General features: G+C 40.6%; 1 protein-coding gene, 1 long non-coding RNA gene and 1 pseudogene across 4 annotated transcripts in view; 2 read left to right on the top strand and 1 right to left on the bottom strand.

The window, feature by feature from the left end:
• Nucleotides 1-2609: 2609 nt before the first annotated feature.
• LOC122237991 lies at nucleotides 2610-9594 on the bottom strand. The gene is made up of 3 exons (XR_006216869.1): nucleotides 9461-9594; nucleotides 6799-6896; nucleotides 2610-3699 (listed from the first exon to the last, which is right to left on the bottom strand). It is a non-coding gene; the product is annotated as an uncharacterized LOC122237991 (long non-coding RNA).
• Nucleotides 9595-11305: 1711 nt separating this feature from the next.
• LOC102950834 lies at nucleotides 11306-11792 on the top strand (annotated as a pseudogene).
• A 681-nt stretch (nucleotides 11793-12473) lies between these two features.
• Nucleotides 12474-18542, top strand: part of HERC6 (HECT and RLD domain containing E3 ubiquitin protein ligase family member 6) — a 62360-nt gene continuing 56291 nt past the window's right edge. For 2 of the 3 annotated variants that reach the window (XM_007074813.3, XM_042984204.1), the window contains exons 1-3: nucleotides 12475-13026; nucleotides 15796-15955; nucleotides 17740-17816. In XM_007074813.3, the coding sequence (XP_007074875.2) occupies nucleotides 12828-13026; nucleotides 15796-15955; nucleotides 17740-17816 (436 nt within the window). In that variant the 5' untranslated portion in view covers nucleotides 12475-12827. Of the gene's footprint in view, nucleotides 13027-15795; nucleotides 15956-17739; nucleotides 17817-18542 lie in introns of all 3 variants that reach the window. The other variant, XM_042984205.1, reaches the window with a different exon arrangement.

The raw sequence follows: 18542 nt of genomic DNA, 5'->3' as shown, positions 1-18542 counted from the left end.
CATAAGTAATTTATTCTTATTATAAACAATCAAAGAACACATGAAATCATAAGGGAAAAGAAAACACCATCTGAAATTCTACCATTCTGTAATAACCACCATTAACATTTTGCTGATCACAATTTTGTATCTTTTTTATGTGCACCATGTATAATTTTACATAAGTGGGATCTTATGTCTTTCCCTCTTTTCTTTACTCCCTAACTCCTACTCTCACAAATCCTTTTAATTTTTTTTAAACGTTTATTTATTTTTTAGAGAGAGAGAGAGAGAAAAAAAAAACACCAGTGGGGGAGGGACAGAGAGGGAGACACAAAATCCCAAGCAGGCTCCAGGCTCTGAACTGTCAGCACAGAGCCTGCCATGGGGCTCAAACCCATGAACCCTGAAGATCATGACCTGAGGCTAAGTCGGACACTTAACTGACTGAGCCACCCAGGCACACACACCACCCCCCCAATCCTTTGTAGGGATCAAACTCACAAACTGTGAGATCATGACCTGATCCAAGTTCAAGAGTCAGACATTTAACCAACCGTGCTACCCAGGCACTCCTACACTCTCACAAATCCTATTCATAGAAATAGATGGGATGTTCATTATTTATTTTATGAAAATGAGATTGTTTATTATACTAAAAGAAGGAAAAGAGAAATCACTTATTTCCAATGTGCTCTCTTAGCTTAAAAGTAAATCATGAGGGGTGCCTGGGTGGCTTAGTCAGTTAATTGTCTGACTCTTGATTTTGGTTCAGGCCATGATCTCATGGTTTCTTGAGTCTGAGCCCCTCATCAGGCTCTGTGCTGACTGCGTGGAACCTGCTTGGGATTCTCTCTCTCCCTCTCTCTCTGCCCCTCCCCAGCTCATGCTGGCTCTCTCTCTCTCTCTCTCTCTCTCTGTCGTTCAAAATACATATAAATAAATAAATCATGAAAATTCTTCCAAGACTACTAGTATAGATCTAACTCACTCTTTTTGATGACTCCCTAATATTCCATTGGCTATGCTACAGTTTATTCAATCACTCTCCTATTAAAGGAAATTTCATTTAGTTTTCTTTCTTTCTCCTGCCAATCCAAGAAAGTTTTTAAAAAAATCCATATATAAATATCCTTACTTACAAATATGCCCTTACTTCTATGGAATAGATGCCCTGAGGTTACTTGTGTGACTGCTAAACCTAGGCCAGGGACTGGCAAACAAACTATGACCCATGAGTCAAATCTGGTCTGCCCCTTCCCCTCCATTTTTGCATGGCCTGTGAACTCAGAATGGATTATATATTTTTTAATAGCTGAAAAAAATAAAGAATAATATTTTGTGACACACAAAAATTATCTGAAATTCCAGTTTAAATGTATAAACAAGGTTTTACTGGACCTCAGTCATACTCATTTATTTATACATTGCTTGTGCTACTTTCGTGATACCATGTCAGAGTTGAATAATCGTGACAAGAACATATGGACTGCATGGTTAAGCGTCCAACTCTTGATCTCGGCTCAGGCAGTAATCTCATGGTTCGTGGGACTGAGCCCTGCGTCAGGCTCTGCACTATCAGCGCAAGGCCTGCTTGAGATGCTCTCTCTCCATCTCTCTCTGTTCTTGCTTTGCGTGCACGCTCTCTCCCAAAATAAATACATAAAAATTCAAAAAAAGAATATATGGACTGCAAATCCCAAAATATTTATGTTATCTGGCTCTATATCTGGCCCTTCGGTATACAAAAGCTTACTGACCCCTGACCTAAGCAATTGATATACTTCTCTTATTGTTATTAGGTGGACAGGGTAATTATTTTAAAATACATTTATTTTATGGTGTGAGATAGAAAAATCAATCGCTAAGGAATTTGGGGGAGGATCTAAAGCCATATTTGAATTGTACATATAGTGATTATTCCCTCCATATAAAAACTATTTTGATATTCAGATTTCAGTAATTACCAGCATAGGTATAATATCTGGGGTGATGGGAAGATACATTCTCTGGACAGGTTGCAGTTAGGATATAGGACCTCTCTTTCTTTAACTGTCAAGTTCAGCTTATTCCTTCCTTCTTCGTGACTGTCCTACCCACAGTACCTTTTAGCTGTCTAGGCATGGCCAGGCAACCAGCTGTTACTTTATACACCTGCTAAAATAAGCAGGGACTCACTGTGAGAAGCAGCAATTGAAAAGTATAAGTGAGGAAGCCAAATGACTTATGACTAATTCTTGGCAGAAACAGCAAGAGGGTAACAGATTACAGATAGATCACCTCGGCCTGAAACAGAAAAGTGTGCGTGATAATGGAGTCAAGGAAAGTGCCAACAGAAAACAAAAAAACAAAAAACAACAATAAAAAACCCTACCCTATCTTTATAGATAAACACAGAGAAATAACTGATTTCCCTTTTCTGTAGAAGTGTTCCTAGAATTGGCTGTTGTGATTAAAGCTGCCCTTGAAAAGGGGAAGCAACTAATTTAGGATTTTACAGGGAGTTAGGAATTCCAAGAGGCAGGAAAATGAGCGTATAGGAAGACCAGTCAACAGGTCACAGGGGGCAATGTGAAAATTTTCACACTTCAGACTGTCATTTTTGCTGAAGTAGGAAGCGTATTTGTTCACTGTTAGAACTAATGCCCGAGACCTTAAAAGAGAATAATTCCTCCTTTTCCCTTTGTCACCATGCATTCTATTGGATCTGCTGTTAGTCCTCAAGTATTGATGGGGGGCTGGTTCTCTAGATGAAAACTAGAGATGAGGATGCTGGGCATTCCATGGTGGCAAAGCAGATAGAAATCCTGCCTTCACAGAACATGCAATTGGGCAATAAAAGACAAACCATAAACTCAGTAAATCAGTACATTCTAGACTAGAGGTTGATAGATACAATGGAAAAAATAAAACAGGGAGGGAGTGGGATGGAGAACTAGGTCTAATCTTAAAAATCGTGGTCAGGAGAGGCCTCTGGGAGGTGAGACATGAGCCCTGTGCATGTGGGGGATGAGGACTCCAGGGAGGAGAAACCGAGAGAGCAAGTGTTCTGAGGTGAAGCATTCCTGGCTTTGCGAAGGCACTGTAAGGAATCCAGCTGGTTAATGGGAAGGAAACCAGGAGGAGAGTACTTAGGAATGAGGTTGTAGAGCTGAGGGACTTGTGGCTGAATTGCACAGCCTACATGCTCTTTGGCTTTTACTTTGGGTGAAATGAGTGAAAATTTCCCCGTAAAAATGGAGACCTCAGATCTAAGATCTGAAATCCACTCCTAAGTCTCCATATCTTCTGCCACCTTGTTTTGTCCCTCATCATCCATCCTCACTGCCTCCAGATTACCTCTGTAACACCGGGGCCACCACCAGGGGGCAGTGAGTGAGGCACTTGCCTTCCATGCAAAAGTTAAAGGCAGCGCCAAAAATCTCCATAGTTACTGATTTTCCTTATGTTTCAGTCTCTGAAATGGCACAGTAAAACACTGGTATTGATCCTTGCTTCTTTTAAATTTTGATATTTTGTTCATCATGGCTTTTTGGCGTTAGTGTTGATTTTTAGAAATACTGCATTAAATGTTATTTGATTAGATTTTTGGCATTCTTTCTCTTAAATATTGTGTCCAAGGTGTGTGCCTCACTCACCTCACCCTAGTCCCTGCTCCTATGCTGTCTCTTCTCCCTGTTTCTCCAGCGTCAGTCTAAACCAAGCGTCTGTAAACAGCTTCTGTAAAGGCCAGATAGGAAATATTTTAGGCTTTTCAGGCAATATAGTTGCTGTGACACTCTGCCATTGGAGCAGAAAAGCAGCCACAGGTAATGAGCAAACAAGTGTGTTCCAGTATGTTGGAGGTTATGGAGAAGACATGTTGCTACCTAATATCGTCTCCTTCTTCCTTGGTGACAGGAAGGTAACAACCCCTTTGGGGTTGTAAGGTGCTGCTAAAAATTACATTTTACAGCATCTCATGCTACTACTACAGCCAGGTGAAGTTTTGGTAAATCAGATGCATGCAGAAATGTGGTATGGGACTTGGGGAAGCAACCTCATTCCTCCTTTTAAGCTGCTTAGAATACAGCTGTGACAGCTACAACCCCGGCAGTCATCTTGGAACGTGAAGTGTAAATTCGGTTCTCTAATGAAGCAGATAGAAGGTGCATGAGTTTCTGGAAAATAATGGAGCTGTCAGATGAGCCCCTGACTGCATACCTATGGGGCGGGGAGGAGAGCCAGAGGAAGAGAGAGCTAATCCCAAGCAGGCTCCATGCCCATTGGGGAGCCCAAGGCAGGGCTTGATCCCACAACACTGGGATCATGACCTGAGCCAAAATCAAGAGTCAGTCGCTCAACTGACTGAGCCACCCAAGCACCCCTTACCTCAGCGCTTTTTATGTGTGAGAGAAATAAACTTGTATTTAAACCATTACTCTGTATTTAAACTATTATTATTTGACAGCTTTTTTATATTCAGATGAAAATAATCCTAATTTACAGGTAAAGCTGCACTAGTTCACACAGGTTAACAAATTAAGTGAAACAGTGTTTCATATACAAATTTCAGGCAGCCCTCAATTTATTATTGGCTAACATGTTTTGAAGCCCCTGGCTTGAGTGGTAACCATTTCTAGGATTCAGAGGCACTTTTCCTCTTTCTTCCCAGTTCAGGACTATATTCTGGTGTTCTGAGATTGTTAACATTACAATGCAATGTGTTATGACAATTACAGTAATAATATAACATGTGAGTACAGCATTTTGTTTTTTTTTTCTAAGTAATTTAAATACTAATATCTTCCAATGAGCATGGGAAAGAAAATCATTAAAATCCTTGTAAATAATTGTAAGACTACCTATAGAGAAGAGATGTCAACCGTAAGTCAGCCAGCCATGAAAAATGTTGCTACCATTAAAGAAAAAATAAAGAGGGGCGCCTGGGTAGCTCAGAGGGTTAAGTGGCCAACTTCAGCTCAGGTCATGATCTCAACAGTCTATGAGTTTGAGCCCCGGGTTGGGCTCTGTGCTGACAGCGTGGAGACTGGAGCCTGCTTCAGATTCTGTGTCTCCCTCTCTCTCTGCCCCTCTCCCATTCGCGCTCTCTCTGTCTTTCAAAAATGAATAAATGTTAAAAAAATTTTGTTTTAAGAAAAAATAAAGAGATCAAGTTGACTAATACTGCCATCTAGAGTTAGAAGTCAAAACTACCATTTCTTATCTATAAGCAGACAGGGTTGCCTGGGTGGCTCAGTCAGTTAAGCCTCTGACTCTTGACTTCAGCCCAGGTAATGATCTCATGGTTCAGTTCGTGAGTTCAAGCCCTGCATCAGGCTCCATGCTGGCAGTACAGAGTCTGCTTGGAATTCTCTCTCTTTGCCCCCCTCCACTCATGCACAAGCTCTCTCTCTCAAAATAAATAAATAAACTTAAAAAAAAAAACTGTGTAAGGTTGAAACATCAGGGTTTGTGGAGGTCGGTTTTTTTTTTTAAGTTTTTATTTAAATTCCAGTTAGTTAACATATAGTGTAATACTATTTTCACGTGTATAATATAATGATTCAACAATTCTATACAACACCCAGTGCTCATCACAAGTGGACATCTTTAACCCTCATCACCTATTTCACCCATTCCTCATGCCCACCTCCCCTTTGGTAACCATCAATTTGTTGTCTATAGTTAAGAGCCTATTTCTTGGTTTGCCTCTCTCTTTCTCTCTCATGTTCCCTTTATTTTGTTTCTTAAATTCCATACATAAGTGAAATCATATGGTATTTGTCTTTCTCTTATTTCACTTAGTGTAATACTCTCTAGCTCCATCCATGTCATTGCAAATGGCAAGATTTCATTCTTTTTTATGGCTGAGAAATATTCCCTTGCATATATATACACATCTTCCTTATTCATTTCATCAGGCAATGGACACTTGGGCTGTTTCCATACTTTGGCTACTGTAGATAATGCTGTGAACATAGGGGTGCATGTGTCCCTTTGAATTAGTATTTTTGTATTCTTTGGGGAAATACCTAGCAGGGAAATTGCTGGGTTATAAGGTAGTTCTATTTTTAACTTTTTGAGGAAACTCCATAGTGTTGTGCACGGTGCCTGCACCAGTTTGCATTCCCACCAAGAGTGTAAGAGGGTTTCCCTTTCTCCACCTCTTCACCAACACCTGTTATTTCTTGTCTTGTTCATGTGAGCCATTCTGATAGGTAAGTCAGTTTTTTCTCCCACTGACTTGTACCAGCTGTCCTAATTGTCTTGTCCACTTGACATCTGCCAGGGAGCTACCTGTCAGTAACTGGGGTGGCAGCTGGAGTGTAATCACAAACGGAGCTAATGTATAGAATGGGTTAGATTTTCCATTTGTCCAGTCTAAGGGCTGTCCTAGCTAAGCAGCACAGAGGATGGACACTGGACTCAGAAGCATCAAGGTTAAAGCAGAAGTGAGCCTAGGAAGAGGATGGCAGAGGAAAGCAATGGAATTGCAGTGACCCTTCTCAGGTGTCCTTCTTTCTGATCCTCAGGGATTGACGTCAGGGCTGTTTTCACCCCTCCTGACTGGTTTATTGTCTTTCCTCAGTCCCGTTTGCTTGTAAGGACCTTTTGAAGGTTCATTCTCTCATTCTCTTTGTAACATCCTTCCCACCTCACTTTGAGTAAGTGCTGTTTGGTAGAAAGGCAGTGGAGAAAGGAAGTATGATTTGAATCTGGGGTCTCCCATTTTTCTTACTATTTATCTTGGGCAAATCACTAAAATTTCCTAAGGCTTGGGTTATTATCTGTATGCAAGGACATATATGGACCTTATGGGGCGGTTGCAAAACTTACATGGGTATATCTACTGTGAGGGAAACTGGCATGTGGTAGGTAGTTAGGGAATGCTATTTTCTTTTGCTTCTCTCAATTCTCCTGTCTTCCAGAAATCGCTGTTAGGAAAAAAGAAAAATAGGTTATTGGTAGGAAAGGTTAGGTATAAATTATCTTCAAAGATTGATTTTAAACATATGATGACAGTCAATTTATATTGTTTTTCTGTTTTTTCACCTGGGTGTTCTCTCAGAAAGGGAAGCTCATTAGACACAATGATATGGTGGAAAGAAAAATCTTGGGCTATTCCACTCACTTATCTGTAATTTGAAACAAATCACTTTCACATCTCTGAGCCTAAATTCTTCATCTGTGACATAGGAACAGTGTTCCTTCCCATGCCTACCCACTCTGTGCTTCTGAGGACACATGAGGTAAAACAGCTGGAAGGATTTTGCAAAATGTAAATACTAATGTGAGTGACAATTATTATGTTTTGTGTACTCAGTAAAGATGAAATCTATTAACCACGGATTTTACTTAATTCAGCTGATAGTCACTGAGTGCCTTTTAAGTGCCAGGCACTATATTTCACATATATTATATAACAGACACTTTGCTAGGCTTTGGTGAGGCTACAAAGATGTTAAGGTCTTTCACAGAGTTGGTTGGGCAAAGACGGAATAATATAACCATATGGAGCGAAATTAATTTCAAGTTGGGGAGTGTGTGTATACTAAGGGCATCATTTGTTGTAGGAGCCTAGAAAGAGGAGTAACTGATATTATGGAGTCCAAGAAAGACTCCATAGAAAAGGCCTATCAGATGCACATATTTTCAAAAATTTTCCCCATAAGGGGGGAAAAGGAAGTTCTAGACAGAGGATATATTATGAACAAAGGCATGAAATTGGAAAAAAGAAAGTAGGCAATTGGAAAAGGCAGGCTGTTCATTGTGAAAATAGTCCCTGTGTATGGGTAGGTATATGAGGGTATGATGCCTGTAACTGTTGGTGAGATGCAGCTGGAAAGGTCAGTCACAAGCAGATTACACAGGGCCGTAAATTATACACAAAGGATTTTGTACTTATTTTTCTGTAGCAATAGGCCTATTTAAAAAGCTAAGTAATATGATCAGACCTGTGTTTTCTGCATATAACTCTTAGGAGAATATATAAGATCAATTAGAGATGCCAGATATTAGAGATACAGACATGTGAGAGATCATTGCAAAAGAGCTGAGGAAGGGTAGGAGTGGTGGAGGTAGAAAATGGGTAGAAAATGAAATGTTGCTGATCTGAGCCCACATCCATCCTTCAGCAACTAATTGGTTCAGGAAGGATTTTGCAGTGGGGAGGGAATATGAGATGAATCGGGAGTTGTCTAGGTGGAATGGTTGTGAGGATGTGCCATCAACCTGAGGGGGGCACAAGAGGCGAGATCAGAGACCTTGAAGAGTGTGTTATAGTGGAAATTAAATAGGCTTTCTAGCCAAATTGACCAATGTTAATATCCTGTCACTCACATGCCAAAGTTACCAAAACATTGAGCCTGATTCCTTACCCACAAATGAGAATAATAATATCTATTTTACATGATTGATACACAATACGGAAAATACTTGTTGCTTATCTCCTTAGCGTCCGTTCCCCACTTCTTCCAGCAACATGCCCAGCTTTCATTTTGGAATCTGCCTACTCCTCACTCTCAGACCAACTGCTTGGGTGAGGTTCCACCCCCATGTGGCCAACAAATCTGCCAAGTGACTGACTGACTCGATCTCCTGGCAGCCTTGATTGGCTCAGGGGGAGACATGTGAGAGCATCACACCTAAACACCACATTCTCCAAGGCTGTGAAGCAGAGAGTTGGATATAAAGATTAGAGTTGTCGGGAGGGAGAGAACTATAGTTACCATGTCTGGTCTGCTGTTAGTGTCTGATCAAGGATGTAGAAGTGGCTGCTTTTCAGTACAAAACCGAAACATGGAAATAAGAGAAGGCAGAGAATGGAGAGTAGATCCTGGGAGGCTCTAGGTGTCATTGAAATTAAAAGGCTGTTTGTCACCCAAGTATCTCATGATCTATTTCAGGGCATAAGAATATCTTTTATTACACACAAGGCAATTCAGCTAGGGTTTGATGCCTACTAAGATGACAATTTAACCTCAAAAATTACTCCTACCTCTATATTATTAATGTTTTTGTTTGTTATTTTGTAGCAAGGAGGGAGTTTGGAAGTTCTTTGGAAAAATAAATGTGGTGTATGGTTAAAAATAAATAAATAAATAAAGATTAGAGTTGTCAAAACTCTCTTGCTATCTCAAAGGAGCCAGAAGACAAAGTCCTCATAGCAGGAGATAGGGTGAAGAGGTACAGAGAAATGGAATCATTAGGACATTAAGCACTTGTTTTCTTTTTAGGATCTTATTTTTAAGTAATCTTACACCCAGTGTGGGGCTTGAACTCACAACCCCGAGATCAAAAGTCACATGCCAGCCAGTTTCCCTGACATTAAGTCCTTGTTGACAGTCTTTCCTGAAATCAGCCATGCTGATTGGACTTTTCAGTATGTGAATGTCAGAAAACTCTAAGTTAGGCAATCTGTGCAATAACAAGTACCTTCCAAAAACTCAGGGACTTACAACAATGAACACTGATTTTTCACTTATGCTACAAAGATTACCTGTAACTCTGCTAGGTTATGGTTTCTAATCTGGGACCCAGGATGATGAAGCTAATCTCGATCTGGAAAATCAACAGTTGTAATAGAGGGAAAAGAGAGTAGGTAAATAATTGTTGGCCCTTAAACCATCTGCCCAGAAGACACTCCATGCTTGCATGTCATTGGCCAGAACACATTCACATGCTCAAGCTTGATGCCATAGGGCAGAGAGGCAAATCAAATATTTTTGAATAAGCATAATGCAATCTACAGTAAATTTCTTTTGCTTCAATGAGCTTAGGTCATATTTTCTGTCACTTGCAACCAAAAGAATCTTAACTGAGAAAAACTGATGAAAGAACTAAAGTAGGTATTTTACATAAAATAGCCAACACATAGAGCGCCTGAGTGGCTCAGTCAGTTAAGCGTCTGACTCTTGATTTGGGCTCAGGACATGATCTCACCATTGGTGAATTTGTGCCCTGTGTCGGGCTCTGCGCTGACAGTGTGGAGCCTGCTTGGGATTCTCTCTTCCTTTCTCTGTGCCCTTCCCCTGCTCACTCTATCTCTCAAAATAAATAAATAAACTTTAAAAATAAATAAACAAATAAATAAAATAGCCAACACATGGTAAATATTCAATAAATGGAGCTACCATTTTCAAGTGCATGAGCACAGATGAACTGAGAGTTATCTAGTTATCTCTTTCTCAAGCAATAGAAGTATGATTGGTTTAAGTTGCATTGTATTTACTTATCTCACTAACTTTTATTGAGTTCTTTTTATGTGGCAGACACTGTGCTAGGTGATGGGGACACAATACATTTACATGTTAGCTCTCCAGATGATTGTTTTTTTAAGAAATACATTCAGGGTAGGTGCCTGGGTGGCTCAATAACTTCAGCTCAGGTGATAATCTCACGGTTCATGCATTCAAGTCCCAAGTCAGGTTCCTCACTGACAGCTTGGAGCCTGCCTGGGATTCTCTCTCCCTCACTCTCTAACTCCTCCACCGCCACCACCGCCCCCCTTCCCTGCTTGTACATGTATTATGCACTCCCTCTCTCTCACTGTCAAAATAAATACATAAACTTAAAAAAGTAAAAATAAAAATAAAACAGTAATGCCAATGATGGCTAACATTGTCAGAGTCACCAACGACCTCTATTTTGCCAAACCTAAAGATCAATACTCAATCCGTATCTTGCTCAACAAGCAATTGTCAAAGATGATCATTCCCTTGTTCGTCACCTGCTTGGTACATGCCACCCTTCCTGGTCTTCCTTCTAGGATCCGTCCTCTGTTATAGGCTAGCCACATTCACCTCCCACTGAGTGATCTCAATCCCCCATCTGGCTTTAAGTATCCTTTCTACACTGAGACTCTCAATTTTATGACTCCACCCTGACTCCTCTGCACAACTCCAAAACAGTTAATCCTATTGCCTCCTTATATATCAAGCATCCCACAGTTAATACCAGACTGGACTCCTGACCCACCAGCCCCAAAGTGAAGCCTCACTCAGGCTTCCCCATGCCAAGAAAGGGAACTACCATTCACCCAGCTGTTCAGGCCAACCTTGGAATAATCCTCATCCCTTTCTTTTTTTCTCTCCTCCTTCTTCCAACCCATCAGCAAATCTGTGGACTCTTTCAAAACATCTTGAATGTGTTCATTTCTTCTCTCCTTCCTTCTAGGGTACTGCCTTAGTCCCAAGGGCATCCTTCCAACCTGGCCTCCTACAGCAGCCTCTCCTAACTGGCTTTTCTGCTTCCATTTTTGTTCTATTATATTCTACATGGCAGTCAGAAGGAATCTTTTAAAACTAAAGTCAGATCATGTCACTTCTCTCTTCAAGACTTTCCAACTGTGCTCTTTCTTCTAGGCTGCTGACATGCCATCCAGACTGAGAAAGACCCGGAAACTTTGGGGCCACGTGAGCCATGGCCACGGCCGCATCGGCAAGCACTGGAAGCACCCAGGAGGCCGGGATAATGCTGGCAGCATGCATCACCACAGGATCAACTTTGACAAATATCATCCAAGTCACTTTGGAAAAGTTGGTGTGAGGCATTACCACTTAAAAAGGAACCAGAGCTTCTATCCAACTGTTAACCTTGATAAACTGTGGACCTTGGTCAGTGAGCAGACACGGGTAAATGCTGCCAAAAACAAGACTGGAGCTGCTCCTATCATTGATGTGGTGTGATCGGGCTACTACAAAGTATTGGGAAAGGGAAAGCTCCCTAAACAGCCTGTCATCGTGAAGGCCAAATTCTTCAGTAGAAGAGCTGAGGAGATTAAAGGCGTGGGGGGAGCCTGTGTCCTGGTAGCCTGAAGTCACATGGAGAGAGGTTCATTAAATACTAACAACTGCTTTTCTTTAAAAAAAAACAAAAAACAAAAAAACCTTCCAACTGCTCTCCTTCACCCTCTGCCATTAGATATGAACATGATTCATTCCCTCATGTCCCATGTCCCCTAAGCTCCCTACTCAAATGTCACTTCATCAGAGAAGTGTTCTCTGAAATCTTATCAAAAAATACAAGTTCCCGGGACGCCTGGGTGGCTCAGCTGGTTAAGCTTCTGACTCTTGATTTCGGCTCAGGTCATGATCTCATGGTTGTCACTTCAGGCCCTCCGAATCCCTAGTCAGGCTCCATACTGGCAGTGCAGAACCTGCTTGGGATTCTCTCTCCCCGCCGCCCCTCCCCCACTCATGCAGTCTCTCTCTTTCAAAATAAATAGACCTTAATAAAGAAATAAGTATTTAAAAAATACAACTTCCTTCTGACCCCACTATTATTTTGCTGTTATATTTCTTCATGTTGTCACTTGACATTATACTATTTACCTGTTTATAAACAGAATGTTAGTACCATGAGGATTTTGCATTACCAGTGCCAAAAACAGCTTAGGAAATGCTTCAGATGCTTTTATTAAGCATCCTAGGCATTATTCTAACATTATGTATTATCTGTTAAATTACCCTAACATTAGATTTGCTGTATTACTCTCCACATTCTCATTGCCGTGGTAGCTGAGGCACGGATTCCTTAGGCAACTTGCCCAAAATCACACAGCTCATAAATGACTTAGCTAGTATGTAAGTAAATCCAGAAGCTCTTCCTCTGGAGTCCCTCTCTGCTCCTCAGCACTCGAGGGTCACGTTTGATCCACAAAAGCCATTGGCCAGGGTGCTCGATGACTAAGGGTGCCAGGGCGGTGCTGCTGCGGGGTGGGGAGTCGGACTCCCTGATGTTATCAGACTCGGGCTGTTCCTCCTAGCCTCCAGGTGTCCGGCAAATCAGCACACAGCCTGTCACTAACCTTGGCAAGCCGGTCCAGGCTTAACGCACAGCCACTGGAGGCCGGGCGCGGGAGCGGGATGTACCTGTGCTGGGGCGCCAGCTCCAAAGGACCTCTGCGCCGGAGGCCTGCGGCCCGGGGCGGTCCCGAGCTTCGGCAGGCCGCCAGCGGGGAGCGCCACTCGCTGCTGCTGCTGAGCGACGGCGCTGTGCACTCATGCGGGGACAACAGCCGGGGCCAGCTGGGGCGGAGAGGCTTGCAGCGCGAGGAGCAGCCAAGTAAGTGCCCGGGGCAAAGGTGCGGGGCGCGGGGCCAGGCAGGGGATGCTGCTGGGAGTCCCGGGTCCCCTGGGCCTCCAGAGGCGGGGAAACGTTGCTCCACACCTTCGCGCGCAACTTCGTCAGTTTCGTTTTCCAGATGCGCGGTTGTTTTCGGTTTCCAGTTCATCTTCAAAGCGAAACTGACAGCGAAACTAACGGGACCGCGTTCCTTTAAAAAGAGACGTGGTACTTCCCACTAAGCCTTTCCATACTAGTCCTTGCCTGAGCGAATCTATCTGGGCTGATCAGAACGACTTTCCAAACTGGTTTATGGGCGGAACACCTCTAACTCTCAGAAATAGCCCACGGCGTCTTTTTTTTTTTTTAATAAAATACATAATAGCATTTTTACCATTCCTGATCATTATAACACAGGAAAAGAAATTGCCTATAATTCCTATACCCAAAGACAACTACTAATATTTTGATGCATTTCTTTTTTCACTTTTTTCTATCATACATTTAATTTTATAAAAGCATGTCATTATATAGTTTTGTATACACAGTATTATGCAGCTCTGTAAATTGCGCTCTTATGAAACATATCATGAACATTGCCCTTTTATTATGATTTTTTTAATGCTTATTTATTTTGAGAGAGACAGCTCGAGTGGGGGAGGGGAAGAGAGAGAGAGAGAGAGAGAGAGAGAGAGAGGAGAGAGAATCCCAAGCAGAGTCATCAGCACAGAGCCCCACGCGGGGCTCCATCTCACCAACCCTGAGATCATGGGCTGAGCTGAAATCCAGAGTTGGTGGCTCAACTGAGCCACCCAGGTCCCCCTTATTGTGTACTTTTGGAAAATACATTTTAAATTATTGCATAACATTCTAGGCTTTAACAGTGCAATTTAATTATTTTTCTTTGTTAGAAATTAGGTTTTTGTTTTTTTTTCTCATTAGGGATTTTTATAAATAATACTATGATTGCCATTATTTGACCATATTTCTGATTACTTACCTAGAATAATCCCAAGTGTTGTGTCTGGGAGGAAAAACTTCTCTACCCTATTAGTTCTTGTTCTGAAGGCCTACGAACTAAGCTGATAAAGACAGATTAACATGAGAAAAAGCATACAATTTTATTAATATTTTATGTGCACAGGAGTTCACAGAAAAGAAGGGAAACTCAAGAAGTGATTAGATTCAGGGACTTATATGCCATTTTAGCAAAGAAAAGGGGTTTTGGACTTTGAAGGATGATCAGTTGTGGGGAAGTGACTAGGAAATGTATGAGAGAGATTAATGAAAGAAAAGGGTTATTTTGGTAAGAGCTGTCTATACAGACTCATCTTAGTGCCAACTCTAATGATAAGAGTTACTCTTCTCTTCCTAGTATGGAAGAGGGGGTACATCTTTACAAGGAAATTTTATGCTCTGCTTTTAGGTGGATGAGGGGAGGGCAGAGAACTCTTCCTGCTTCTCTTGATTTTCAGTTGCCTTCAACTCCAAAAATTGCTCAAGTGGAATATTTTGGGATGGCATATCCCAATCCCTTTTAGGTGGAAATGAGGGGCAACATAATACTTGATGCCAAATTGTTGTCTAGGAATGCGGTACCAGTTTCAGCCTTCATGAGTGTATGAATCTTTGGGACATTTTTTTTATTGCCCCATGGTTTGAAACTAAATAATTGAAAAGGATAAGATCACACAGGTTTAAAAAAAGAAAACTAAAGGCTCCTGGGTGGCTCAGTTAGTTAAGTATCCAACTCTTGATTTCGACACACATCATGATATCACAGTTCGTAAGATCAAGCCCCAAATCAGGACTCTGTGCTGGCATCATGGAGCCTTCTTGGGATTCTCTCTCTCTCCCTGCCTCTCTTCCCCTCCCCTTCTCTCTCTTTCTCTCTTTACCTCAAAATAAATGTGATATATTTAACTCAAAACCTCTAATAATTCAGAAACAAACACTTTGGAAAAAGCTTAGATTGACTGGTAGGGATCACACTACAAATGATTAGGTTTTCATTTGTGGGCACTTTTGGCTCATGAGAGGCATATTACTACGTTTTAAAAAAGATTTTATTTTTTAAAGTAATCTCTGCACCCAATGTGGGGCTCCAACCTACAACCCTGAGATCGAGAGTCACAAGCTCTACAGACTGAGCCAGCCAGGTGCTCCTACTGCATTCTTTGTGAGAGGATCTGGCTTCTGCCTCTCACATTCATGAGGCAGGCTCCCTGCCCATTTCCTCCTGAGCAAGGAATTCACTATTCTCACTGTTCAGGGGTAGGAAAGTCAGAAGAGGAGAGTGGAGGCAATCCATCTTCCCTCTGTCTCCTTTTGTTTTGCTACCATCCTTATAGAGAATTGTTAAGTCAAGCATCGCAGTTCCTACAAGTTCCCTTTCTCCATGAAGCTCATCCTATTCTAGTCTATGCTATGCTATTCTATATTGAAAGCGAGAGGAGGGGTCAGAGGGAGAGAGAATCCCAAGCAGGCTCCATGCTCAGCACAAAGCCTGACATGGGGCTCAATCTCATGACACTGGGATCATGATCTGAGCCAAAATCAAAAGTCAACTAACTTGAGTCACTGGGGTGCCCCTGAAGCTCATCCTTTTAAATAGTAACCATATTCCCATACAGACAGCGTAATACACATTGAGCTTTTTTCCTTCAAACTTTAGTGTGGATGTCAGGGCATGATTTAAAAGTCCATTGGAAAAGATGAGAAATCTGAGTGATCTTTCTGAGAAGTTTTATTTTGTTTTTGTTCCTGAAGAACCAATTCAGGCATTGGAAACTCTACGTGTTGAACTGGTGAGCTGTGGAAAGGAACACTCCCTTGCTGTCTGTTACAAAGGAAGGGTCTTCGCATGGGGAGCTGGTTCTGAAGGGCAGCTGGGAATTGGAGAAGTTAAGGAAATAAATCTTATACCTCAGTAAGTATTTCCATTCATTCATTCATTCATTCAGTATTTTTGAGTTTCATGTGCTAGGCACCATGCAAGATGTCAGGGTACAAAGATACTATGACAAAGTCCCTAACCTCAATGATTATAGTGTAGTGAGAGAAAAAACTCCTAACCCCAATTATTATTTAATTAGAGTCCTATGAAGAAGGGGAGGGTAAAATGAGAACATGTGACTCCTTGATCTTAATCTCATATATTGGAAATAACCGAGGGGACCCACTTGGTAAATAAATAAATATAAAATAAACATAACCTATAAATAAAAATAAAATATAAAGATTACTTTAAAGTAAAAACATTGAACAGAAGATGCAGAAAGAAATCTTATTGGAAATTCCCTTCTGACTAAAGCAAAGACTCCTTGAAAAAAACAGCTGCCATTCACAGCTTGGAGGGAGTTTCTTATGAATTCAGATGCTGTGAAGACAGACTGCCCAAACAACACAAAAAAAAACCGTATGAAACCTTCCATACTCTCCTACTGAAGCCTTGAAAACCTCCCTTTTGCTATACTGATATATATATATATATATATATATATATATATATATATATATGGTGATTCCACAAATTGTCCATTACTGGCAGCTCCCATCTGTACATATAAATAAATTTTGTCTTTTCTCCTTTCAGTTATTGTCAGTTGTCAGTTAATTTGCATGCCCCCTATCACTGGATCCAAACCAGAATAGGAAACTTTTACTTATGGAAAAGTAGTAAGATGATGGGATAAGGGGGAGGAATCATATCCTCATAAACAGCTTCCTAGGACAAATGATATGACAAGCAGTCTGAATTGTACATTCATGAATTACATGTGTAAGAATTTTAAAAAGCATGATTTTTAATACTAGGAGGTTACTTTTCGTTACCTCTTCTGGTTTTGAATTGTATGAGTGCTGTGGCTTTGGAGAACAAGCATTGAACTTTGAATGAAAAGACGAAGGTTTGAGTCTAGTTCTACAACGTGATACCTATAACATGATTCCCTAGAGCAAACTAGAACTCTGACCACTACTAGATGCAACCATATGAAATTGCTGGTAGTTACCTTTTTGATCCACAAAAAAAGCAATGTAATAGGATTCAACCTAGTGATTTATTTATCAAATAGGGCTTAAATCAGGTGATGTAAATAACAGTGTTCTATAAATTTTAAAGCCCTGTGTCATATGTGCATGAAGAAATTTATTTTTCTTTTAAGGCAATAAATATAGAATAAAAGTTAGTACATTATATACTGCATTAAAAGTCCAATAAAAATCACTTGTGTATTATAACTGTTTAGATTCTGCTCTGTACCTTTATGCTTGTTGATGTCATGTTAAAAACACTTAGAGGGCTTTGGCTTAAAGGTACTACAGAAATGTAAGAAAATAAATTATTTCAGGGAAAATATGCCCAGGTTGCCAACAATCCTGAAAATGATGAATGCATGAATGTTGAATGTTGGTTTGACAGCAGTTTTAAGCAAGTAATTCTTTATAATTTCTAAAGATTATACACCAATCAGGAAAACCACCATTACTGTGGTGTTTCTGATTATTACCAAACAGCCCTATATATCTGCAGTCATCAAGAGAACTATTCTATTGTAAAAAACATTAAAGTAGCCCAACTCATAAAAAAAGAAAAGAAAGCTATTTCCCTAAACCAAATGTATTACCTGGGATCATTTTACATATCTGTAGTTCACTTGGTGAGCCACTCTAAAGAAGGATTAATAGATTTTTGTATCATTTTTACTACAGGAAGATAAAAACTCTGACTGGTATAAAAATTATACAAGTTTCCTGTGGAAACTACCACTCTCTGGCATTATCAGAAGGTAAAAATGGCTTTTTGGATCTTCTAAGTATCATTACAAAGTAATTTGTTTTTAATATGAATGATACCTGTTGATTTTTAATGCAGTGGGACTAATTTTAATGCATTTAGAAGTTTTTCACTTTTTAGATTTCATAAGCTCTATTGTTCTTCATTGTTTTTTCAATTGTCTTTGTTCTTATTATACTCTAAGTAGTGACTCATTCATATCGATGCTATAAAGGGTCATCTTTGTTCTCATGACCTGATCTGACTCTCTCAGAATTTAGTAGTGGTTTTATTTCCAGAACTTTGCCCTTTGTGCTGAATGGCTGTATACACCGGCAGACTCAAATACACTAAGGCCTATTTGTTTTTTTGACTTAGATCAAAGAAAGAAAAGTCAAAATGTCAATGTGGTGGCTGGGTGGCTCAGTCAGTTAAGCATCTGACTCTTGACCTCAGCACAGGTCTTGATCTCAGGGTTGTGGCCTCAAGCCCCACGTTGGGCTCTGTGCTGGATTTTACCTACCTAAAAAGAAAAGAAAGAAAAGTCAAGGTATCAAAATCATGACTATATTTTTTCTACTAACATCCCCCATCCTTTGTCCATCATCATTCAAAATTTTTCAACGGAGAGTGTTGCAGAGGAAAAACTTTTCTTCCATCCTCTTAAGTTGAGCACTTGGTAGCCTGCAAATTTATGTGACAAAAGACAGATTAACAAGACAAAAGGCATGAGTTTTAT

Source organism: Panthera tigris, chromosome B1 (assembly GCF_018350195.1).
Source record: "Panthera tigris isolate Pti1 chromosome B1, P.tigris_Pti1_mat1.1, whole genome shotgun sequence".
NCBI lineage: Eukaryota > Metazoa > Chordata > Mammalia > Carnivora > Felidae > Panthera > Panthera tigris.
The sequence above is the reverse complement of the archived record's forward strand: the minus strand, read 5'-3'. Positions and strand labels throughout refer to the sequence as shown.